Source organism: Centroberyx affinis, unplaced genomic scaffold, assembly GCF_046629955.1.
Source record: "Centroberyx affinis isolate AG114_WGS23_722 - 3 ecotype Tasmania unplaced genomic scaffold, CSIRO-AGI_Caff_v1 ptg003854l_1, whole genome shotgun sequence".
Lineage (NCBI taxonomy): Eukaryota > Metazoa > Chordata > Actinopteri > Beryciformes > Berycidae > Centroberyx > Centroberyx affinis.
In genome coordinates this window covers 19,290-44,475 of record NW_027281701.1, presented here as the reverse complement: position 1 = coordinate 44,475, position 25,186 = coordinate 19,290, and the positions used below count along the sequence as shown (strand labels likewise).

Genomic DNA, 25,186 nt, shown 5'->3' with positions numbered 1-25,186 from the left:
CATGGAATCATACATCCATGTTAACACATTCTGTGATTATCTCAGAGTGCGGAGGGAACAGAACAATGAGATGCAGCAAATCAGGTTCAGCCAATGGGTTCTGAGCTTTTTCTGAGACTATACGATGGAAGTAATATTATTGGGCTTTTATTACAGCCTTGGTCCTATGTTATTATGCACATTGATAGAGACTATAAAGGACAGTGGTGGAAATCTTACATCTGAATATATCTTCCTCTCCAACAGTGTCCAGCTCTCCATTCATGCTGGAAAACATTTTCTCCAGACAGGTGTGGCCTTTTCTCCCTCTCTTCCTGAGGTCCCCTCCACCAATATGTCCTCTTCTGTTTTCAGTCTTACCATACTCTATGCACTCTTCTACTCAGTCTTTGCTGGAGGCTCATTTTTTTCCGACTTGAAATCTTTCATTATCTCCCCAAATCTCCATCTAGATTGTAGAAAGGTTCACAAAATGGCTTCTCGCTCTGTTGCAGCAGCTTTTTAGCTTTAACCTCTATCCTTTTATAGCTGTTGGTGTCTCTCTAGTCTCACCTCTATGTATGCTTCCATGGCCCAGTGGCCTTATAGCCACTCCCCTCCAGAAACTCCATCTCCAACTGACTCCTGTCAAACTGATCAGGTCTGATCATCCTCCCTAGGTCAACAGCATGATTTTAAAATTGCAGAACTGACTGAATATCCCCGTTTGTTGCAACACTCCCTGAAAATAACCATAATGTCAGGGTCAAATGGAACAACAATCTATAGCCTCAAATAGTTTCTTTACAATTAACATGGCACAAGACAGGAACAGTTTATAAAAAAAAAACATAAAAGGACTATCAGGACATTTTCTGTTAAACCTAGAGTTTCAAAAAAATAAAAATGACAAAAATTCTAACATACAACTTCCCAACTGCGTCTTTAGCTCCAGCAGGCTGGAAGGTCACTCTCCACTTATGCTCCTCTCCTCTCCTCACTACGTAGGCCTACTTACCTACTGATATCATATTCATAGCTTGTCGCTGGTTTTCTTGTATATCTATTTCAAAGTGACATTGCGGACAGGCTTACATGAAAGAGCTTTTATTAAATGGAAACTTGCACAGGATTTGTAATTGCAGAGTAATAATACTGGACAGTTAGCATAGATACAGAGAGAAACACAACTTGAGTCAAATAGCCTAATACATATTGGCTGGGCCAAGAAGGCGACCTTTGCATAGAAGTCCCTACCCAGTGCATTTGTAGTGTAGGGAGAAAGAGAGGTTTGTGTCTATGGGGACAGTTAAAGGGAGTTCCAGGTACACAATATTAATTTCTACATAAAGTTACAGTATCATCAATCTGAAGTCCATTATCATTCTTCTATTATGTTCTTTCATCTATTATAACAGGATCTACACCTGTGTGATAAATAAAACAAGTTATATACAATGAGAAATTAGATAATGGGAAGGTGAAAAAGCTACAGAGGAAAGAGGCAAAAAAGAGGCAGGGCATTATTAGATATGAAGCCATGCAGTGGGTAGAAGCTGCTTTTAGCAGATCCAGGATCAGTTGTGCCATCTCCGTTGATTAGAGCCAGAATATGGAAACAGATCCTAGGTGTGTGGTTCCGATGATATCTAGCATGATATCTATAGCATGATATCTATCTGTGTGATACAGAGCTGGCAGGTAAAAGAGTGCTTTGCTAGTTTCTGTGATAGCCCTTGTCATGTGTGTCTGATCAAGATAAACACACCTGAGCCCCTTTTTAGGTGACATCCAGGGAGCGCTGTGAGGAACGAGTTCTTCCTCTCTTACTCCCCCTCTCACTGTTGTCTCACCTCTTTGAAGGTAGTATATTTTGAGCCCTTTGAAGTATTGAAATACCTTCTAGGTGTGGTTTTGGTGAGGATTTGTTCGACATAGTTCATCCAGTTTGTGCTCTCCCAGGTAGAACAGCAAGGTCTACAACAGGAGCCCTACCACCTGGGGGCAGAGTTCATGTGATCACCCAGAAAAGACTTGGTCTTGATTTGGAGGAATAGACTTTAGTCTTCATTTGCTCCCTCTTGTAAAATCCCTTTAAACCCATTTCATGAGCAGTGGTTCATATTGTTCTCTGGTTTGGCCAAGCCAAAAGAGTGGATTCTTTCTCCAGCGTCTCTGTGGTCCTTCCCACTATTCCAGTTGTTGAGAAAACATGCTGCACATTGAGATGCCGAGTCTGAAGTTTGCTTTGACCCTCTGCTATACTAATACACTAGTGTAACTACATTGTACAGACAAAGCGCTATGTGTGTCATATCAACATCAAAGGCACAGACATGATATTTCCTTTTTGCTACGTGTGCCCTGTTCCCTTTCCCATCCAAATACAGATTTACCAGTTCCATCCATTCATGTAACCTGAGTTTTCTTCTCCCTTTTTTCCTGTTTTTATTTACTAAGTATACGATTGTTTTTTATAGCTTAGCTGTCTGAGTTTTTTTTTTTAGTCCATGAGATGCTTCTATATGTTGCTTAGAAAGTTACTTTTTACTCCGGTGCACTGCCGTTAGCACAGTACAGTGCTAGAAAATCTTATATATTATTTTGAAGGAGCGTATAGCATGTTTATTCCAGTTATACATTGATTGCATTCCGTTGCAGTAGAGAGCTGTTTTCCAGTCGCTCTCTGCACAACACTGGTGGTGGGGAGTGTTGGGCACTGTCTGTGATGGAGTTAGTGCCCTCTGCTGGACAGGAGGTTTAGCTGCGCTTTGCTGCCACCTGCTGCCTCAGCTTCTCCCTCTTCTTCTTCTCCATCAGCCTGGAAGGATTGGATATACTACATCAATTTGTATGCAATGGGATCTTATTTTCCCAAATTAATTTCAGGTGTTGGATATGTGTGTGCTCCATCAAGAGAAAGCAATGGTTGAACCTGCAGAAAATACCTTTTTTCCCCACCACCTAGGTCTAAAGAGTGCACAGTTTGACATTACATGATTTCTGAGTAATGAGGTCCTTCAAACTTTCAAAAATTCAAAACATTATCCCCACTTCCACTTGGGGCTGCCAAAGTGTGAAGCTTAAGTGCAGCTAATTCAAAAGAATGTCTACACGATTAGAGTAAAACATGTGTGTGCTTATCTGGTTTTATCTGTGTGTGTGTGTGTGTGTGTGTGTGTGTGTGTGTGTGTGTGTGTGTGTGTGTGTGTATATAAATCACCTGCGGTTGCGAGCCTCCACAAGCTCGCTGAGCTGGTCCTGAGCCGCCCTGAGCTCCTCCAGACTCTGCTGGTAGCTGAGGTCCGCCGAGCCAGACCGCTCCAGAACCGACACCTGGTTGGACAGCTCACTGGTCCGATCCCGCAGCCGCTGGATAGATGTGTACAGGTTCTCATCGTCTTCCTCCTACAATCATTGGTGAGGGGGGGGGGGGGGGGGGCAGAGTGCAGTACAGAGGTGGTCAGGTGGGATGACATATCCAATATCACAAGGCCCAGCAAGTGAGGGAAATTAAGATCAGGGAAACTAAGTGGGTGCGTACCTTTGCATTGACAATCTCAATGTGGACCAGAAGTGAGGCCAACTCCAGCTCCTCGCTATAGCTGTTTTTCAGAGGTACACTCCTATAGCCTGACAAGAGACAACACATGACAAAATCAATACATATGACAGAGACACAAACACAATCAGACACACTCACAAAAAGCCAAAGGCGCACCTAAGACCTATTTCTACAGATGTGCTTTTATGTAATGGTGTTTCTCTTTCTACTACTGTTTCTTTGTTTTTGTTACTGTCTTTTTCTTGTATAACTCTTTTCTATATCTATGAAAAGTGCTATACAAATACAAAGTTATAATTATTTGGAATAAAATGAAAATACACTGGGCGCTCTTTTTAGAGCATATATGCAGGTGCTCTTTGCACAAGGGAAGAGACTGGTTAATAAAAACCAGTCCAAAAGACTAAACAAAAGACTACAGTGTTCTAGGCACTCCAAAGGTAAAGAGGAGGGCTGAAGGCACAGTTAAAGCATTAAGAGGCCTTTATTGTAATGGCTTACCAACAGCTACATAGAAAAGTCACATTAAAAGAGACAGATGGTTTAGACCAGGAGGTCTTAAGGTAGGTAAGGTAAGCAATCAGCCATTAGAATAAACACATCCTTCAGCCCTCCTCTTAGCCTAGAACACCACAGTCTTTTGGACTATTTTTTATTATCATAATTATTATTATTATTATTATTACACACACCTGTTCGGAGTGAGCGGACAGGGTAGGTAGCCTGGGCCAGGAAGTTTGGATCACTGAACATGTCTTCCTCGTAGACGGTGAAGCGCAGAAAGGAGAAGGAGGAGTTGTGGATGTCAAACACAAACTGCTTCTGCACCCACACAGGATTCAGACCATTATCAGCTGGGAGGGGAAGGAAGAAATGACAATTACCATGTAGCCAGTGAAATCATTCTTCATGCAAATGATACTGAAATCCCAGCACACACGCAAGATGCATCTCAATGAAAGGAAGAGGGGTGGAGGCTTTGCACCATCATGGCCACTGGTCAGCGAGCGTCTTACCAACAACGTCTGTCTTGCTCTTGCAGCTGTCGTAGTCAGCCCCGCAGATCTCCACCTCCACAAAGGGACAGACGATGCTGCGACCGTTCTTAGGCAGATGACGGGCTCCCAGCACCTGAAACAGAAAGAGAGGTAGAGTGTGTGTGAGACGTAACTAAGGAACGTGGAAACAGATAGAACACTAGGAATATCATAGAGGAGTGTGGCAAGACTGTCAAATGAATCCCTCAACCAAGGTTCAATTCCAGGCTATGGAACTTTTTTTTTTTTACTTTGATCCCACCAGAGCCCTCTCTGCTCTCCCCAATTCATAATATGGCACCCAAGGCAACCTTCTCACTCCCCTATCAAAGAATGTAAAGTAGCCCCGGTTAGTGAATCTGACCTGTAGCTGGATGGTGATTGGCTCCACACGCAAGGTGTCCTTGTCGAAAGGGTCGAAAGCGTCGTCCCTCATGATGTCAGGCTGGGGCACATAGCCGCTCCCGCCTCCCAGCATGAACAAGGCCTGGTTCAACTGCATGGGTTTATCTACGTTCACACAAACACACACACACAAGCACACACATTCACTTACAGATTCATTAAACACAAGTTTTGTGCCAGCGTAAATGGACTGCATTTATATAGCGCTTTTATCCAAAGCGCTTTACAATATGCCTACATTCACCCATTCACACACACATTCATACACCGATGGTGGCAAGCTACCACGCAGGGTGCTGGCACAACCATCGGGAGCAATTTGGGGTTCAGTATCTTGCCCAAGGACACTTCGACATGCGAACTGGAGGAGCCGGAGATCGAACCACCAACCTTCTGATTAGTGGACGACCCGCTCTACCTCCTGAGCCACAGCCGCCCCAGTGTCTCATTTAATGGTTCGGTTACAGCTTTGAATTACAGTTAGTACATTTTGTTGTCTTGCACTGAAGAATTATACGGCAATATCCAATATCCACCTCTTCTCCCAGAGTTATGGACACACACACACACACACACACACACACACACACACACACACACACACACACACACACACACACACACACACACACACACACACACACACACACACACTGACCGGGGGTCTGGAAGTTGAGTGCGACCAGCTGGGAGCCGCAGAGCCACATGGGCAGGGGGTCGTAGTTGGATGAGTCCAGCCTCTGTCCTCGGGGATAAACTCTGGAAAGCTGACGACGGTTGTACTGCAGGAAGCGCTTCCCTCGGCCTCGCGTCGCAAACTTCTCTGCCTTGGTCTCCGGGAATGAGGACATGTCCCGGTAACACGCCCTCTCAGTCCCGATCTCTGAAAACAGCAGGAAGTTCAAGAGAAGATCATGCACACACACAAATAAGTAGGCTACATATGTGTCATGGTGAAGTTCGGGGCAGCTGAAATCATGCTAGAGATCTTATTTCTTCATAACGTGAGTGTAATTATGGCTTCACGACAGACAGAGACACAGGAGAAGAACAGAGGGATGTTGAGTCCTTACTCTCCTCGTTGAAGGGGACGGGCCTGCAGTAAACCACCAGCTCAGACAGCTCCACGGCGATCTTCTTCCTCCTCTCCATCTGCTTCTCCTCCTGCATCTGTTACCATGGAGATAAGCCAGCCACAGCACCTCTATACTGACCGTCCGCAAGTTTGTCTATTGTCTACATGTAAGTTAGACGCAACACCTGTATGGAAATTCCTTGTCAATATTAGTTACTTTTTACCGATATAAATATTAATAAACCATGGTAATTTTAAAGTATGTGAAAATCCCTTTGATCTCTTTGTTCAAGTAAAAGTACATCAAGTCCAAGTGTTTTACAGGAGGATAATGAGTTGGCTAGCCTGATCTTGTCGGGCAGCTGTGTGTGTGTGTGTGTGTGTGTGTGTGTGTGTGTGTGTGAGGATGTGTGTTGAGCAGCATAGCACTGACCCGTGCATCAGCGTTCTGTGCAGCCTCTCGGATCTTGCCGACCCAGCCGGTGAGGTCCTCCAGGCTGTCAGCCGCCACATCCAGGGACTGGACCGGGTGAGAAGACAGCTGCTGGGAGTGGACTGTGAACACATAGGGCCGGGAACTCTTCCCGTCCTTCAAAACCACTGGACAGATGTAGGGATGGATGGAGAGAGGGAGGGAGAAATCGCTGAAAGTTATCGTGTTGATCTGTTGTTTCTGTCTGACGGACCAGGCACTAGAGTCAGCTTGTCTACTGACAGTCTCCTGGGTTGACAGTTTTTGACAATTTTGGAACTGACAATTGGATGTTGGCGTCCGATTGATTGACTACCAATCATAATTGGCCGATAAATGTTAAACGTGGATCAGGAGAGCAGTCAAACAGATAAACGATAAACATGGATCAGGAGAGCAGTCAAACATATGCTGTAAAAGCAGCAGAACGGTAGCAGCATAGGCATGTCATCAGTCATCAAGCACACACAAACATGTAATTACTATGTTTGGATAAAACCTATGATTTATTTACATGGATAGGCCGCTATGTCACACAGCCATAAGAACAAACTGTTAAACAGAATTTTATTATTTACTGTATGCTTGCTGTTCACTTTTACATGATGTGCCACTGTAAGTAGAAAGTCTGGGTAAAATGCATCATGTCAATCGGATTAGATAGATGATCAGCCAATAACACTGTTAAAAAAAAGGAAAACTGGAACCGGCCCCAGAAAGCCTCTTTATATACCTGGTCCATTGGTATAACTTAATGCTGTATATCACCTCTGTCTACCACAGAAACAGTTTTGTTTTCCAGACTCACCGACATGGCAGGTGGGTACATCTATGAAGCCCTTGAGGAACGTGCCCAGAGGGCTGTTCTCTGTGGACTGTGCCGAGGCAAAATAAACGAAAAGAAAAAAAGAAAATTGATCAGTGATTGAAAAAGTAGATGATCCATTGAGTTTATGATTTACATGTGTATCATAACTTACTGCTTCATCTGGCTCTCTGGTGGGAGAGCTGGGCACCTCCTCCACATAGTTGGCAGGGAACCACAGCTGTTTCTTGCCTCCATAGTCGCCTCGCCACCTAGGGACGCCAAACACAGAGTAATGACAAGCTAGAGATGATACTGAAGGAGACTAGACTGTGTAATAGACACATAGAAAATCACACATACAATCCATTATTGCATGATAGATTTAAGGCATTTAGATGGAACAATCCATTCAGTATTCACTAAAAAAAAATAACAAAATAATAAAACACACTCACCAGCCGCCCTCCTGCTTGTCTACGTTGAGGATGAGAGCCTGTTTGGGGAAGCACAGCTCGTCTTCCCTCTGAGCGCGGTAGTCATACAGGGCCTTTACCGTACACTGCAACACACAACACACACTAATCACATTTGGACTAGTGTGATTACAGAAAAGTGTGCCCATACTAAGGGTAGGGATCAATTGATTTTTAATTCAAACTGAAACTGCTGCTTATTCATCATTTGGGATAAAATAATTATTTTACATATATGAAAAAAGGGTTAAATTTACTAATCACTTCTACCAAAAGTCCAATCAACTTAGCCTTAGCCCAACTTAACTTAACCCTAGTGTACAGTTTTACAACAAATGTTTGAGTGTGTCTGAACCTCACTTACCCGTGCTGTTGGCATCTTATTGGCCTCGACATAGAAATGAGGAGTGCGAACCTCATACAATGCCCCATAGTCAAGCTCCTGAGAAATACAAAACAAATAATAAAAGTTACTTTTATATCTATTTATTGCTGCTGTTTTGACAAACTCTAATTTTTGCAGCTTTGTATTTTTGTATTTGAATTAAGTGTTGAAATGGATTAAGAAGGTTGACTTTTTTGGTGATGGCAGGTTCCCAACCAACTGCAGTGTTATACTTGACCACTATTTGACTTGATGTTTGTGTGGCACTAGGAGGCTTGAGATTAAAGGCCAGTTACACTGACTGGTGTTTGACTAACCGTGGTGCCCATGCGGTCCAGGGTGTCCTCATTGATGGGGTAACGGAGCCTCATCTTGCGGTAGAGAGGGTGTTTCTCATAGTAGCTGACCAGATCCACCAGGCTCTCAAACTCCGCTGAACTGCCCAGCATGAAGAGACGACCTTCCTGCTGGATACGACAGTGTTTGATCTTACCCTCCGCCCTGCGGAGAGAGAGAGAGAGAGAGAGAGAGAGAGAGAGAGATTGTCAGGAAGGATCAATGACACAGTTCACAAAAACTGAATTCAGAAGCAGATTTTCGATCAGACAGGTATATTCCAAAATGTAACACATTCACTTTGGAAGAAACTAATTATCTGAATTGTGAAATGCTACCAAACAATTTGAAAGAATAGCTGTCAGAATATTAAATGGCAGATAACTTGTTTTGGAACGAAACTTGGTACCACTTTATTTGGATAGTCCAATTTCTTTGAGATTCAGCTATCAGGTGACAAAAAATAGATGTTCAGCAAAGTGTCACAAGCCTATTTGCTATAGACTATGGTAACCCTAACCCTGACCATAGCCCAACCTCAATCCTAACCCTGACCCCATTTTTAATGCTGAGTACATGCTGTTGTCATGTCATTCTTCAGTGTGTGTGCATCCTCTACCTGAAAGAGATGGCGTAGGAGTTGAGTTCGCTGCGTTTTCGCACCAAGAAAGCTCCATCTCTGGGCACACGCATCAGCATGTGCTCAGCCTGGACACGGGACAGACTGGAATGGAACCACCTGGACAACAGAAAACTATTCTATAACAAACTTATATAACAAATGTAATTTTCACTTTCTCTCACTCACTTAATTTGGTATCTTTCTAATTCATTCATCCATTCATTCACTGTTTTCTCCATACAAAGCCATAACTCGTACACTCATACTCATTCTCCTTGCACGCTCACTCACTCTCTGCTCTCGTGCGCGTTGGGCTGTGGCACGGGGCTGCCGAGCCGCATCTCAAACTCATTGCAGCGGAGAGGCGTGTCTCTGTAGTGGCAGATGAGGCGGTAGAGGCTGTCAAACACCAGGTTGTCGGTCAGGTAGAAACGGGTGGAGCCGGACTCCTGACGCGAGTGGATCCTGCAGTGCTGGACACGGCCAGAACGCCTGGATGGGAGAGACGAGAGTGAGTCAATACATCAATTTTTACCACTCAGAAAGCTTTGAGAGGCAGAGTCAGAGTCAGACAGCGGCTGAATCTGTGACTTCTTGAACTTCCTCTCCTTCACAAAATCATTTCAGGTCCGGGGTGGGAAAACTGATGACAGACAGAAAACACAGGAGAGAGAAATGCGACACCATAGCATCCAGTATGCAATGCAGTCTCTTCATATTGAGCTCTCTTCTCTTTTTTATATGGATTTGTTGTCATATTGATTGCTGTCAACCAGTTCAGTAGCTGTGCTTATCCAGTTTTAAATTTAGATATTTAATAAGGCCTATGGATCTTTGTGTCTCAATCACTGCAATACACCATGAAAAAAAACTCCGCTCTTAATTCTTCAGTCTGCTCTTTTCTCTACTAGATTCTTGTTTTCTAACTCTCTTCTTAATTCTTGTCTATTTTCATCTTATTTTTTCTCCACTACTATCCTATAAATTTGTTTCTATTTTTAGTTCTTCTCTCTACTCTCCTCTTAATTTCTCTCCCTTCTCTTCTCCGTTGGGAAAATGAACCACAAAAACAGGCATCTGAGTTTCCTGTAGAGAAGGGCGCCGCACGGCATCACTGACCAGAAGGAGAGGGTGTAGTCTCCAACGAATGTCTCACTCTCCCGAACCAGGAAGGTGCCGTCTTTAGCCCCGCCCTCACAGTACTCCTGCAGCAGCTTCTCAGCCACCTGTCGTCCGTCACGCCCCCCACCCAGCTTCCCGTGGAACCAACGCTCCGCACAGTGCTGCTCGTTGTTGTTGCACTCCTGCAGTAGTAGAAGAAAGAGGGAGGAGGAGGAGGAAGAGGAGAGTGGAAAACCGAGGAGGCAAAGAAAGGAGCAGAGAATGAAACGAGGTAAGTCAAAGTGTTGGATATCAGTTTTTGATGTTCAGTGCATTATTTTGTGATGAAGTGTTTTTTGTACCCACTTTCCTTCAACCTGCTTCGTCTAGTTTTATTTCAGTTAGTGATGTCCTACATGTCCAGAATGCCTTTGACAACCCCCAAAGGGTGTGAACTTACTGCATTCAATACATATAGGTGGAGAGAGTAGTAGTGATGCTGATAGCGATAGTGACAGCACAGTAACAAGAAGAGAGCGAGTTTTTTCCAGTCGAGATTTGCACCCCTTACTTAAAATACGTCTTGTCTAAAATATGTCTTGTGGCTACACTGCATTCTGGTCTGTTGAGACTGCTGTCAACAGAGAAATTGGTCTCTCTGCCTCTTCTACGATGGATTTCTCCCTGTATGACTGTTCAACGTCTGTGCAAAACGTTGAGTCTAGAAAGAAGCCGTTGCTCTTTGATTCTGAGGGTCTGACACCAAAACCTGATGTTTACGGTTGATGTTTTAGACAGCTGAATCTTTTTTCCGCTATCAAACTCCATTGTAGCTGTACTGGAAATATCTCAATGTGACGTTCTTGTGGCCAGTTAGCCTCTGGAATATGTAAATACACCACCAACAACATGGACCCAGAATTGCAAGGTACATCACCAATAGCTGTTTTTTAACAGTGTTGAAGTGTTTTAGGGTGGATTTTTCCAGAATAAGAACAAGGAATACAATAACGAATGTCAAAGCTGTACCTCTCGTAACATCACCATCATCATCACTACATCTCATCATCCTTATCATTACCATCATCGTTACATCATCAATAGCTCCTTCATCCTCATCATCACAACCACCAACTTCATCATGACGACCATCATCAGCAGTTACCTCTTTTCCTTCATCCTCCTCTTCTTCGTCAGTCGTCTGGTAGTGAGACGTCTCCTCTGAGTAGTAGATCTTATTACTGGTCAGGACAAAATAGTGTGGAGTCCATGTCTGTAAGACACACACAGACACACACACACACACACACACACACACACACAAACAGAATAACGTCTCAGTAACATACTACATTCATCATCATTCTCTGTCACCACATACATACACATACAACACACACTCACATGGTCAATGGGGTCTTCGAGGTAAAGGATGCCGTTCCTCAGGGAGTTGCTGATGTCGTTTTCAGAGTAGCTGGCTGATGTCACCTCTTCATACAGAGTACCTTCCACCAATTTCTTGTGCTGTGACACATTGAGAAACGTAACTTCATCCATCTGTTCATTGAAAATTAAGATAATGTGAGAGCTTTTTGCCTGCGTGTGTGTATTGTTAAACAAGCGCACAAACACAGCGTTGGGACTTGTTGACATGGTCAGGATTAAGGCAATTATTCTATATCATCATTTATCGCCTTTCAGTGGAAACATTTTGTGATATGAAGATATCTTGATATCGTGATAGACAATTCTGCTGTCTAAACTGATGACAACAAGCACATTTTATTTTTAAAATCTGACAAAATGACGCATGACACGTTTTTAAGGAATATTATTTGAAAATTTCAGAGTTGTGTTTGACATCGCACTTAAAATTACCATGCAGTTCAATGCAATGAACATCAATTTGATGATTTAACATTGGCTCCCCTCCACCATGTTCTCAAAGTGTAGGTCAGCGATAAAACAGCGGCTCTGCTAGCTATAACCTCATCTGGATGAAGGGCGGCCTCTCTAACCACTAAGCCACCCTACTGCTGAGCTAGACTAGGCATGTGTGTTTGTGTGTGTGAACCTTGATGAGGATCTTCCTGCGGAGCTGGTGCGGCGAGGGCAGCTCCTCTGCACTGTTGTCCACTGGCTTGGTGAGCAGCAGATCTCCAAACACCTTCTTAAAGTGAGTGGCCATGTTCCTCTGTTGGACCACACTGCAGTGGTCCTCTATGGATAGGATCACAGGATACCTGCAGACACAAACACACACAACAGCGCAGGTCAGGGTGCTGTTGCAGTAATATAATGTGTTTTCTAATGATCTAAGTCAGTGGAATACCCTCACAGTCCACTTACTCAGATGTGACAAAAGCGTGTTCTTTGATAGTGTGCAGCACATCCAGGAATTTGATCTTGGAGGTTAAGGTGTGGCCATGGTAGATGATTGGCAGGTCATCAGGTCCATCCCAGCAGTCCACTAAGATGCAGAAAACACAGAATTAGGTGAATCCAAAACCATTCAGTTTTCTTTGCGAATTAAAATCCAGTCAAAACTCTTACGTTCAATGCAGCGACAGCCCATCCTCAGACAGCGGGCATAGGCTTCTAGAGATGACTCACTGGAAAACTGGTCACCCGTCAGGTAGCTGGGAGAACAAGAACATGGGCACAAGTTCATTAGAGCAGCGGTTCTAAAAGTGGGATCCGTGGACCCTCAGCGGTCCTTGAGGGGGATCCAGGGGTCCCCAGTAAAATGAAGAAAACCACTACTGTTTCCCCACAGTGTAAACAATTATACAACTCAATACTAACTCAACAACGACACAAATCTTCTTATATGGAGGTTTCTGGGACAAACTCTTTTGAGAGAGGGAGACAGAAAGAGAGAGAGAGACCTACGTGTTGTGTGAGGAGGAGATCCAGTACTGGGACAGAGGTTTTTTCATGTCATCAGGAACAACAGGTGAAGGTCGAGGGTCACACAGAGAATTCTCTTTAGAGAACAAGAAGGTCAGGAACTAGGAAAAGAGAGTGAGAGAATAGATCAGACTGAAAAGTGGAAAGAAGCGTGTATTGCCAAAGTTTATGTGGTGTCAGTGTGTGTTTGTGTGTGTGTGTGTGTGTGTGTGTGTGTGTGTCACCTCATCAAGTTGTAGCATTGGCTCAGGCTGGGGTCCACCCCTCAGGTACCCCATGAGGAACTCTCTGACACGACTCAAATCAGACGCCCAGGACTCCTGAGACGAATGAAATAAAGAGATGAGCGCAGTAAGTAATTTAGAGAGTATTATCGGTGTTGTAGAGAGTGGAGTTGGGTTTGTTCAGTACCTTCTGGTCCATCTGTAAAAACTTCTGGAAGTCGTAGAGAGAGATCTGACAAAGTTCTGGTCTGTCAACATTCCTAAAAAGACAACGATTTTCAGTCAGAGAGGAGAACTGGATGCCAGATGGCAGAGGAGTGAAAGTTAAAGGAAAGTACGAGCGAATAAGATGAGCAGAGGAGAGAGAGAAGTGTAGAAAGCTAGAATAAAAGTGTGGGGAGACACGGTTCATTACATAAATAAAGACTTACTATTAATAGAACATATGAGTGTCTTGCAAAAACCCTCTAAATCTAATTATGCCAATTACACCTTTTTCTTTTTTTACTGTAATGTCTCCAGTATGAAGAAAATGTTTCACATCCCTGGAACCGAGACAGTCCATTCAGATGCTTTGTAAAATGGCAAAAACACATGGAACTGTTTTACTTTTTTTGGATGCAAAAGGTTTCTTCAGGACACTGATAAAGTGAGGCGATCTGTTTTAAAGAGAAAGTAGGGAGGTAGAAGGAAAAGGGCGAGGAACATGAAGAGGAGGGACAGGTAGTAGAGGAAGAGGAGGTGGAGGTGGAGGGACTCACCGGAGAGGGAAGGAGAGTTCCAGCTGCTCAATAATCTGGGGAAAAGAGGGGAGGAGCCAGGTGACAGACAGGAGGGAGGGAGCCAGGTGAAGCATAAACAGCAAAGTACATAGTGAGCACTGTGTGCTATGTGTGTGTGTGTGTGTGTGTTTGTGTGCGTGCATGCAAACACAGAATTGATACTCACGCTCCTCTGTGCGTCAAACATCAGTGTTCTGTAGAGCTGTGCAAAGTTGGGGTACGAGAGGTCACTCCTGGCCTCCACCTCCTGTGAAAACAGCAATACAGTCAAATCACTCCAAGGTGATGTTATCCTGTCTTCCCTTAACCATGAGTGAACATTTACCAATATGCAGGATCTGATGTAACTATCCCTTGTCCTGTTTGGGTGAGCATCTATGGGGAAACCAGGCTTGGATGTTAGAGGAAAGGGGCGGGGCTATCAAGTGGAAACCTCCAATCACAGATGTTTTATTGATTTAGGCCCATGTCACCTCCAGAAGGCTCAACAGTAAGTTCTGGCGTCCCACACCCGCTCTCAACACTGATCAGAATTATGCTCATTCACTCTACACTTATGCTGTGTTCACACTGTGGCAGCATGTGATAGACAGCAAACTGTATGTTCATTGTTTTCAGTTGGAGAACGACAGTAAATTCGATGTGCCAATGCTGGTAAAAGTGCCTCCTATCACGCCTGTTGAAAAGTCAGGCAAAATGGACATATATACTTTTGTTCAACATGGTTTTCTTGTCTCCTCTTTCATCAAAGATAAATTTGTGAATAAAGCAAGTGCTTTCTTCTTCTGTCCATTTTGGAGTCCGGGAGGAAAAGATGTTCTGCCAAATTTTAGTTTGGCTGGGCTATGAAATTCCCTGCTCGGCTCTCTGTTACAGTGGGAATCATGTTTAATAATTTACGCAAAATATAACCTAATTTTAAATGAAATAAAATGCTGTTTAACAGATCTGTTTTTGTTGTATCGATGCACTTGGAAAGGTCGTCCCATCATGCTGACCAGTGTGGCCTGGTTTAGGCCACAGATGAATGCAGCATTAGGCCTACACCTAGTTCACAACAGCCAAAAACTCCTACAATTTCTATTGGTCAACAACAACAGGCTCACAGGACAGCAGATGACTGCCTTGTAATTCATCCGTATAATAACATGGAAACAATACGGCTCGTTTCCCTCGTCAGTGTGCTCTCACCTGTAGCTTGTCTTTGAGAAAGCGCATGTTGGGGACTCTGTAGTTGACCTGAGGCAGCAGAGCTTTCACATCCTTCACTGTGATGCTAGAGAGGAGACGAGAGAGGGAGAGAGGGGAGGACAGAGGGAGGGATAAGGGCATGACATTAAAGGCACATTAGGACAGTCTATTGGAACACACAGTGGTAGACTGCTGGATAATCCTAAAAGATATACAATATTTGTACTGCAACTTTAGAGAGCCTCCCATAAAGACTCAGTAGGGCGAGTTGGCTTAAAGATCCCTTGTGTGTGAATTTGCACGTCTTTTCACCAGGAGATGGCGCTGCGTGGCTTGAGCTATTATGTCAGTGTTGGGCTTCTACTTTTCCAGACAGAATGGCAAGAGGACTTCTGTAAGGTTTTCATTGTTTAGGCTCGACAGGGATGCCTGGAGAGCAGGGGACATCTCTTCCACCAGAGAGAGAGGAGAGAGCAGGGAGCATGGCTGGGTATTAGATTTATACTATTTCCCTCCCTTCTATCCCATCCATTAACACACTCTGGCAAGCTTTAATTTACATCTTATATTAAAACTCTACATGAAAATGTTTTGGCACAGCATGGTTTACCTTATTCATGAAGGTGTGTTTTTCTTTGGCTTTATGTTTCTAATGCTAATGTCTTTACCGCTTGCCTATTTTTTTTCTTTTGGGGAGGAATGCCACATGGACAACCACTTTGCTGATTAACAAAACACACACACAACCATCAGTCGTCACCGACGGAGAGAAAAAGGACGGGAGCGAGGAAAGCAGACAGAAAAACCCACGAGGGAGCGTTACAGGTCCGGAACTCTACTTGAGCGCTACGTGACGAAGACCACCGGCATTAGCATGTCCGAAACATCTCTCTCCGCCAACCCCCTCCTCCCTCTGTCACTTATCCTGCACGGATTTTAGCTACTGTTACTATTTCCACTGAGACAGGAAGTTGCCCTCTCCCAGCCCATCGCATCACTTCCTGCTCCTTATCAGGCGGTGGCAGGCTGTTTGTGCTGGAGCTGCTTCCACCAAAATAGGGGCCTGGCCGTGCGTGCGTGCGTGGTGTGTGTGTGTGGTGTGTGTGTGTGTGTGTGTGGTGTGTGTGTGTGTGGTGTGTGTGTGTGTGTGTGTGTGTGCGTGAGACAGAAAGAGATGCTTGTGTGTTTGTGAATGGGGGAATATTTGGAGCGAGGGTGTGGAGGTTAGGGTCATGGCAGATCCCTCGCAGGGGGCGTAACGCGCTCTTTGATGACATCTGGATCTGGTTTCACCTTGCATTCCACCTGCTGCTGCAGACCGGCCAATGAACATCCATCACAGGCCGCTGTAAAGGTTGCAATTGGGTGTTGACGCGTTACTTGGCGAGTTACCCACCTGCCCTCGTGGTTCCTGTCCATGACTTCAAACTGTTTCCTCAGCCACCTACAGAGGGAGGGATGGAGAGAGAGAAAAAACACAAGAATGAAAGAGCGAGTTTGCTGTAGTATGGAAAGATATTACCAGAGCCAGATGGAAGCATTAAGGGTTCCTTTAAAAGCAACAAGTTGTGGGGGGGGGATATTATTGACAGAGTCTAAGTTTAAATCGAGGGCTGGGCTGTATTTGTTAAAGGCCCGGTAAAAAACATCCAAGTCAAACGATGAATCCACTGCCCAAACAGTTTATACAAACTTCATAAACAGACAAAATTGGGAATTTCATTTCCTATAACCGTTTATAAACATATAGCACTCTTATTATGTAGAAAACAAAACTTGGTCTTTCTCCTACACATCCTCACACTCACAGGTTCTCTCTGTTCTCCTGCACACACCATGTGAAGCCAAAAGCTGCCTCCACAGATTCATCTGGAGTAAATATTTTCATCCCAAAACAAATATTTGTCCTCTCTTCCTACCACCAACTCCTTTCCCATCCAACTTGCTACTCTTTTGATGCCATGAGATATCACTTTATCGCATATATGGGGAATAAGGAGTCAAGCCCAGTGTAAGTGCATAACAAACAGACAAACACACATGCATACATATATGATTGTTATTATGTATCATTCCATTCCTTTACTGCAATCCAGTGACATGCTGATTTCCTAACCTCTAAAACTCACCACTATGTCCCCAACTAAAATAAACATGACTGTAATTTAAACAAAGCCCTAAAATAGGCATTTTCTCTTGTGCATGAACGTGCATGAACGCATGTGTGAACAAATACACACTAAAACACACACCTGTCTATCTGCTGTGGTGCCGGAGCTCTCTGGGTGTCCAGCATCAGCCAGTTGAGACCAGTGATCCACATGTTCACCTCCTCCTCACTGAAGGCTGCAGACAGAGAGATGAGGCAGGGAGCAAGAATCAGGATTTTTGTATGAAATATAAGAGGGGGGGGGGGGGGGGGGAATATGCAACAAAGGTCATGAGGCTCAAAACCTCTAACTGTGATCAGGACACCAAAGAATGATAAATTAGTCAAAACATATAAGAGTGTAGTGTGACACCAAGCTACTGTAGTGGCTGGCAGGGTTTGGGTCAATTCATGAATTAACTCATCATCAGTTCCAATTCAACTGAGGAATTCAAATTTGAAAAAACCTACAGGAAACAGAATTGGAATTTAATTGGAATTTCAGGAAGTTGAATTTAATTAAATTCAATTCTGTGAAATGTTTTTTTGTTTTTTTCTTACCACATCAATACTGAATATCATAAAATGTTCAAATGTACCTTTCAGGTGGTATTTGATGCATGTAATTGTAATGCATACATTATGATTGGATGTATTTGTTTAGCTGTCTTTTATTTGATTCCTAATGTTTGATTTATAATGTTTATCAAGTCAAGACAACCTCTGTGGAAGAAGTGGAATTTCATGAAATTTAATAGAATTCAATTCTGCTTCATAGAGCTGGGTGCAATTCCAATTCCAAATCGACACACACACACACACGCACACACACATACACATACACAGATACTGACCAGCCACACTGAGGGTCCTCAGGCGAAACTCCAGGCCATAGAGTACAATGAAGCAGTGGGCGGAGTCCAGTTTACGAGCCTCCTCCGGGTAGCGCTCAAAATCGCGGGAGCCCTTTCCCAACCGCAGCTCCCGAATCTCCCGAATGTCAACTGGAGGAGGAAAAGAAGGATAGTGTTGCATGAATGCAAGTATGCACGCCATAAATCACAGTTTGGCATGTTGTTCATATCTCTGCCTAACACTCAAAATATGCTGCTGTACAAATGCATGCGAGGGTGTGCACACAAACACACACACACAAACATATCAGCTGTCAAGTAGCAAGACACTCAGGACAACAGGGCAAAGGTCACTGCTGCAGAATTCTTCAGCTGCAGCAGTCTCTCTCACACACACACACACAGTTTTAACAGAGAGAGGCTAAGTCGGGGAGCTGACCACGAAGTATGATGTAAACTCTGGACTCGTACAGTGACACTCGCACCACACAGTCGACACACCCGCAAAGAAAACTCATTCTTATTGACTTAGCAGATGTCTTATGCAAACACACATAAACATACACACGTAGATGTTCCGGCCTTCATAAACCAAACACACTGTAGGCCTACTATGGCACACACACTAGAACTGACATGAATGTCGCATTTATATATGCCTACATGCTCCTTTCTAGTTCAACTCAGAGGAGCTTGCACTAAATAAGAAACAGGAATGAAATAGGAACTAAAAGGAGAATGAGGGAGAGTCAAAACTAACAGCTATTTCTCGTTAGATAAAAAGTAAATACTCCCCACTAGTACCGAGTTATCCGACCGACAGGCAGACAAAAGGAGACACACAGAGGAGAACAATCCAAGCCTGCACTGTTCTTTATCTGGCCCAAACTGGTCGTCCTCAGCAGGTTGTATATAATCCTGTATCAAATAGGCCAACGGGCAGAGAGGAGAAATCTGGTTCCTATCTGAGCCTCCTGCATGTGGAGATGACAGAGAGCAGGTTTGGCAAGAGATTAAGAGAGAACTACACTATCCTCAGATGGAAACGTGTCCGTACTTTCACTGGGAGGGAGTTTGGTCTGCACACACACACACTCAAACACACATCACTCAAATACTGTGAGGTCTGACCTAGAGACGGCCTGTTCCTCTCTCTGATGGGAACAATCTGCATCCTTTCTCTATGACCCAGTACAGCGTCTGGCTCAGAGACAGCACAGCACCTTGGTCTTTGTTTGATGCACACATACACCATGGCTGCTATGTGGTAACATCTTTGCGGATACAGCACATACTATAAAGATGACTCAATACCCTCCCAAACTAATATAGAAATACCCAACAAAACTGCATTTTTTCCCCCTTTTTTTGTCTCTCCCTTTATTGCTTCCTGCCATTTAGTCTGGACGTCAGACAATAAAGCGAACAGGCGCGCTAGCCAAAAGTCACGCTTCGCTCACCATGACTGTGTTAATACACACACACACTGCCTTTCTCACGCTTACTGGGGTATTACACTACACCATATACACACACGGCTAGATAAGGGAGTACAGAGAGGACAGGACAAACGTGTAGGCGTCTATGCGTGCAGACACACAAACACACCATAATTCCTCCCTCTGCTGCCTTTTATCCTAGTCCAGGCTGTAAACATGGTTGTGATAAAGACACACACACACACACACACACAAGTGCTTTGGAAAAAAGTCTAAAATGTAAACTTAGATGAACATAACAGGAGGGGAGAGGTGAGGTGGAAAAACCATAGTGGGCCAACTGGAGACACATCAGAGTAAGCGGCTGTCAACACCGTCAACAGTGCCGCAGAACATACAGCACACATAGGACTTTACCTACTATTACACATTATGACTCCATCATGGGATGTTCTGTTATGGTATGATCTCAGTACCAGCTTTGCTTATAAAATAATCCCATTATGTCAGCACAGAAAGGCGGAAATGTGAATGAACTGTTTCTTTCTTTTTCTCGGCTTGGCCATGGCAGTCAGCTCACAGGGCTGGATGGGCATTACATGGACACCGACTGAATGTTCCCGCAGAGCTGCAGCGCACACCACAAGTTATGTGGACTGCTGACCCGAACCACCGACCGTTGATAATTACAGTATGGGTCCTAGTGATTTGAAACAAACCGTTCTGGTACAGCTGGTGACATCAATCTCTACCAGATGGCCGGTGTCTATTTGGAGATTTTTAAGGAAGGGGAGAGATGAGAATGATAAATAATCAAGAGAGATGTTGACTGAGAAGGTGAGAGATAATGACGCTGATGAATAGCAGGGATGAGTGAATGTCGGTAGCATGCAGAATTAAGTGGATTATAGGTATGGAGTCTTCTCAGGCACCCAGCGCCTCATTTGGACACACACTTCTGGTCGTGTCTCCGTTGCTTTTATCTGCAGAAGATGTTGGGCCTTTGTTTTCCTGCACTCAGTCCTTCAATCTGAGGCAGGAAGTGAGACACTCCCCGATAACCCCGCACTTCCTGTGCCTCAGGATTTAATACCTTCAATGTTTGCCAAAGTGCTCATCTCACAGAATAACACGGACTCCTGAGTGTGTGTGCAGTAATGTAGCAAAGTTCAGACGAAGAAACTTTAAAACAAACAGTAGAGAAAAAAAATAAGTATAGGGCAATAAAAACAAAGGAAGGAAAATGAGGAGAGATGGGGGAGGTGAGAGGAGGGAAGTAAGCAAACACAAGGTCAAGAGGAGAGAGAGAGAGAAGGGGGGGAGCCAGACAGATATGACTGAGAGTTTTGGTGAACAACAGACAAAGAATGGCCAGTACATACGATAACAATAACCTTGACATACAGAAAGCGAAAGAGCTTGGAAGAAAAACGGACAGAGAGACTGAAAAGGGAGGCAATGAGGAAAAGCAGTGAGAAAAGATGTGGGGTGGTAAATGGAGAAAGGGAAGGGAAGGGAGCGCTGGAGGCAAACAGGGAGGCAAAAGGAAAAAAAAAAGAGGGAAGTTGAGGAGGGAGAGAGACAGAGCTGTGGGAGATAAAGTGAGGGAGAGGGAAGAGAGGGCTGCAAAGAGTGCGGGGTCCCACTGAGTTCCTGGAATGTACTGGTGGGGTCGTCCAGAGGGAGGCTGTTTGTAAAGGGGGGTTGTGGGTTATGAGTGCATGTGTGTGTATGAAAGTGGTATGGTTACTGGTGGGATATAGGGCTATATGACTGTGTATGGTGGATTTGTATGCAAGTGTGAGTGGGCGGTGGAGGCTGTTAGCCCTGTTTTCTTGGCACATGGGACACATACGTGTTGCCCCTTGGATTAGCAGAGGCGCGGTTTATGTGGTTTATGATCATAGATAAATAATTGACAAGGCTTCCTGAGCAGAAATGAGACCTACATGTGTGGAGTGGCTATTAGTCTCCACACACACACACACACACACACACACACACACACACACACACCAAATCAAAACAGATCCCAGAATCGTGTTCAGCTGGGCGATGGAAAGAAATCCTAAATAGACCTATTTCTATTTCATTGGGGAGGAGTCAAAAGGAGATGTGCTTTTCCTTTACAATGCGCTACCATAAATTCGAAGAGTTAGAATAACACATGGCAGACAGAAGGAAACCCTATCATGCCAATTGTGAAGGCAGTAAGTTTTTTGCTGCGCTGAAAGACATTGTAACAAATCCTCCCTCAGGCCACAAAATCCAGGGCCCAGACAATAGCCTCCACACCCCAGACAGACAGAGCGGTGCTCCGACAAGACAATCGTACAGTACAGCGGCCTACTGCTTTAAATATACCGCTGCCACTTGACTCCACTCCAGCACTCTGCCTCAGTCTTCTCAGCCCACAGGCAGCCAGTCAGTCAGTCCGTCAGTCCAGTCAGTCAGTCCGTCAGTCCAGTCAGTCAGTCCGTCAATCCGTCAGTCAGTGAGCATGTCGGGGCAGACAGGAAGCTCAGGGCCTGGGTGAGGACTCAGGCTCCATGTGGCAGCAGCATGCAGCCAAGTCTGTCTGGGGAGCTACTGGGAGGCTGACACGGAGGAAGCAGAGGTCACAGGGTCACGATCTGTCTGTCTATCTAGCTGAGGAGACTGTGACAGAGCTTCAGCTGAATGCTTGAGGACAGAACGCAGTGGTGTACAGCATGCAAAAGACACAACAAACCCATACACCTGATTTTCTGTAACATATACACACAGAAGACACTGACCCTGGTGTTCTGTTACTGTACTTGTCAGCATATTCACAGTTACTTTACCCTCGACTGTCATTTCAGCATCTTCTGACACCACCTCAACACCACCCTCAAGACGGGATGGTCATTGTTGTGGTTACAGATTCAGTGAGTGGGCCAAAATGTAGGCGAAATGGTGGGAGTAAGGAAAGACGAGTGCATGTGGCTGAGGTGCTAGCAGGTTAGTCCATTGGTTCTGTGGACCTGGGGAGGGATGTTGTGCACCGTTAGATGGTAACTTGTCATGTATTCTATACTCACTCTCGCCCTCTGTTTTGTCAGGGTTCCGGCTCCACACTATTTGGCGCGTGTCCTGCCTTAGCTGGAAAGTTCTCCTCTCGGGACGCTGCGATTTCTTCTGGTAGAAGATGGTCATCACCGTGCCCATCTCCAGGCTGTGGAGGATGCGGGGACCGGCCTCTGTCCAGTCCAGCATTCGGGAGACAGTCACCGGACCAGCAGCCCCGGTGCCGTTGGTGGCCTCATCAGCACAGCCATTGAGGCTCCCACTGAACCTGGCAGCACACATCTTCACTGCATCGGGAAACCTTGCAGAATTGGTAATTTGTTGTGTTTTTTGGGGGGGAAGGGGGGGGATGGTTGTCCTTTAACCACCTATCCAATGCACTGAGGGGCACAATTATCCAACATGTCCAAGCCACTGGTGCGAAGAACTCTGGTTATGAAGCCAAATGGTGCCACCCAGGGCAAGCAGTGTACTCTGTCTGCCAGTGTAATTAAACCATCCAATTTCACATTAAAACGCAAAGTAAAATACATTAGTGAGCAGCCATAAAAGTGAAAAGCTGAAAATGTCTGAGATGTGAATTTTTCTCCAGTCTTCTGGGATGGGGGGGGAGTGTATCCCCGTGTTATCCTTTCCAGATGCTTCTGGCAGCTCACCAGCGAGATCCACTTGGAGAGAGTTGGTCTTCTCATCACCGCTGGACTGAGGTTTCCACCCTTCTGTCCTCCTGCTGGCCCGTGGTCCTTCACTCCACGACAGCAAAAGCACGGTCCGTGTAAAAGTCCAGCTTGGCCCCCGCCGATGCCTGCTGTCTCTACACCAACACCACCACAGGCTGGTGGCAGGGAAACAAAACACGCAAGACAGCAAACGAACCCCCTTTCTCTATTTCCCCTGGCTTGGCAGTGAAGTCAACAAGAGCGACAAAGACGCCGAGTTATGTAATGACGAGTCGGACAAATACCCGATTGCAACGGCGGAGGTGGGTGCAGCAGAGCGGCGGCGAAGAGGACGGGCATCGGCACGAGCTCCGTGGCTTCACGGAGACGGTGAAACGCGCGGATGGGAGAGCTCGGAGCGGCCGTGGCGAGAGTCCTGTGCGCACCCATCTGCCCAAACATTCTGCTCTCTCACTCACACGCTCGCCGAAGACATTCCCGAGAACACACCGCCGACAGGATGCATTATCCTACGCGACTGCCCCCTCGGAATAAAGATAAAACTAAAATGTATAGAGGCGCGCGGGCTTGACACAGCAATTGCCCCCCAATGTCTCGAGCTGCAAATCCTCGCCTCGGCTGCCTGCCTGCCTGTCTGCCTGCGCGTCCCCTTAGCTCGAACGCCAGAGGTCTTGAGAGGAAATTAGGGCTAGCAGACCGGAAAAGCTTGAGCAGATTTTTTTTTTTTTCGCTTGTGCTGTAGTATATCTGAGGGAAGATGAGGGGAGTGGAGGGAGCCGCAGCTGAGAGCCAGGGAAGGGAAAGGAGACAAGTAAATAGCGACCTCCACGGGCCTCCAGGAGATGTGCAGCCATGGGTGAGGTTATTCCACTGAAAACCCCACAACAGCAGCAGCTTGAACACTGCGGGTGACGATCAGGTCAAGGGGGTAAGGTCGGGTGGGGTTCAGACTCCAAAGGTCACTGACAGGTCAGACAGTCATGACCTGCAACAATAAAAACCCACTAGCAGGGTGACCTGCTTTGGCCCTGCTAAGTGTCCTTGAGCACGACACTTAAACACTCCAGCATTGTTGCAGTTTGACCTGTCTGGAGGTGGGCAAGTGATTTCCCTACAGAGATCAATTCAATATCATTAAAATGAAAGCTAGTAACTGTTATGTGAAGTTATGTGACCCTGAATATCAATTATGTGGGCAATTAAAGAAAAATGTGGACAGTTACGCATTAAACAGATGCAATGGTAATGTGAAGAGGAAGAAATTAAAGTAATGTGCCTTCGGCCAAATCTGCATCACCATCTGTTCTGAGGCAATGACAGGAGGACACAAGGAATCAAGTGGAGGCTTGTGAGATTCACCCTCAGTGTTGTCCACTACAGTGGGATGAGGCAGTCGGAAATTACATCACAACCTTGCTATGCTTAATCAGCTCCATATGTCTGCTGGGTGTATCTCCATTGCTACTACTACTGGCCAGCAGGCAGCCAATCACAATTCGGGCAGGGAGGTGGGGACAAAAGAGAGGGCGAGATTGGAGATACAGTAGCAAGGGTTTCATGACAGAGTGGGGTGAAGGGGAGAGAGGCATGTAACCGCACAGTCAATTATTTAACCTGCCTAACCCATATTTTTAAGTCCAAATTTAAAGAC

The 25,186-nt window shown here is 45.2% G+C and overlaps 1 protein-coding gene across 1 annotated transcript; it reads right to left on the bottom strand.

The window, feature by feature from the left end:
* Positions 1–1,088: 1,088 nt before the first annotated feature.
* On the bottom strand, positions 1,089–23,760 carry LOC139662633 (1-phosphatidylinositol 4,5-bisphosphate phosphodiesterase gamma-1-like). The gene is made up of 32 exons (XM_071541337.1): positions 22,870–23,760; positions 18,369–18,518; positions 17,618–17,711; positions 16,762–16,809; positions 15,366–15,450; positions 14,341–14,421; positions 14,154–14,188; positions 13,580–13,652; positions 13,393–13,488; positions 13,151–13,269; positions 12,812–12,897; positions 12,608–12,728; positions 12,333–12,501; positions 11,663–11,782; positions 11,424–11,531; positions 10,277–10,461; positions 9,449–9,649; positions 9,155–9,274; positions 8,517–8,700; positions 8,179–8,256; positions 7,797–7,900; positions 7,514–7,610; positions 7,342–7,408; positions 6,495–6,661; positions 6,060–6,156; positions 5,645–5,869; positions 4,946–5,091; positions 4,561–4,675; positions 4,237–4,398; positions 3,524–3,612; positions 3,203–3,387; positions 1,089–2,800 (listed from the first exon to the last, which is right to left on the bottom strand). Exons 1-32 carry the CDS (start codon positions 23,135–23,137, stop codon positions 2,740–2,742), a joined length of 3,936 nt encoding a protein of 1,311 aa, XP_071397438.1. The 5' UTR covers positions 23,138–23,760; the 3' UTR covers positions 1,089–2,739.
* Positions 23,761–25,186: the final 1,426 nt, after the last annotated feature.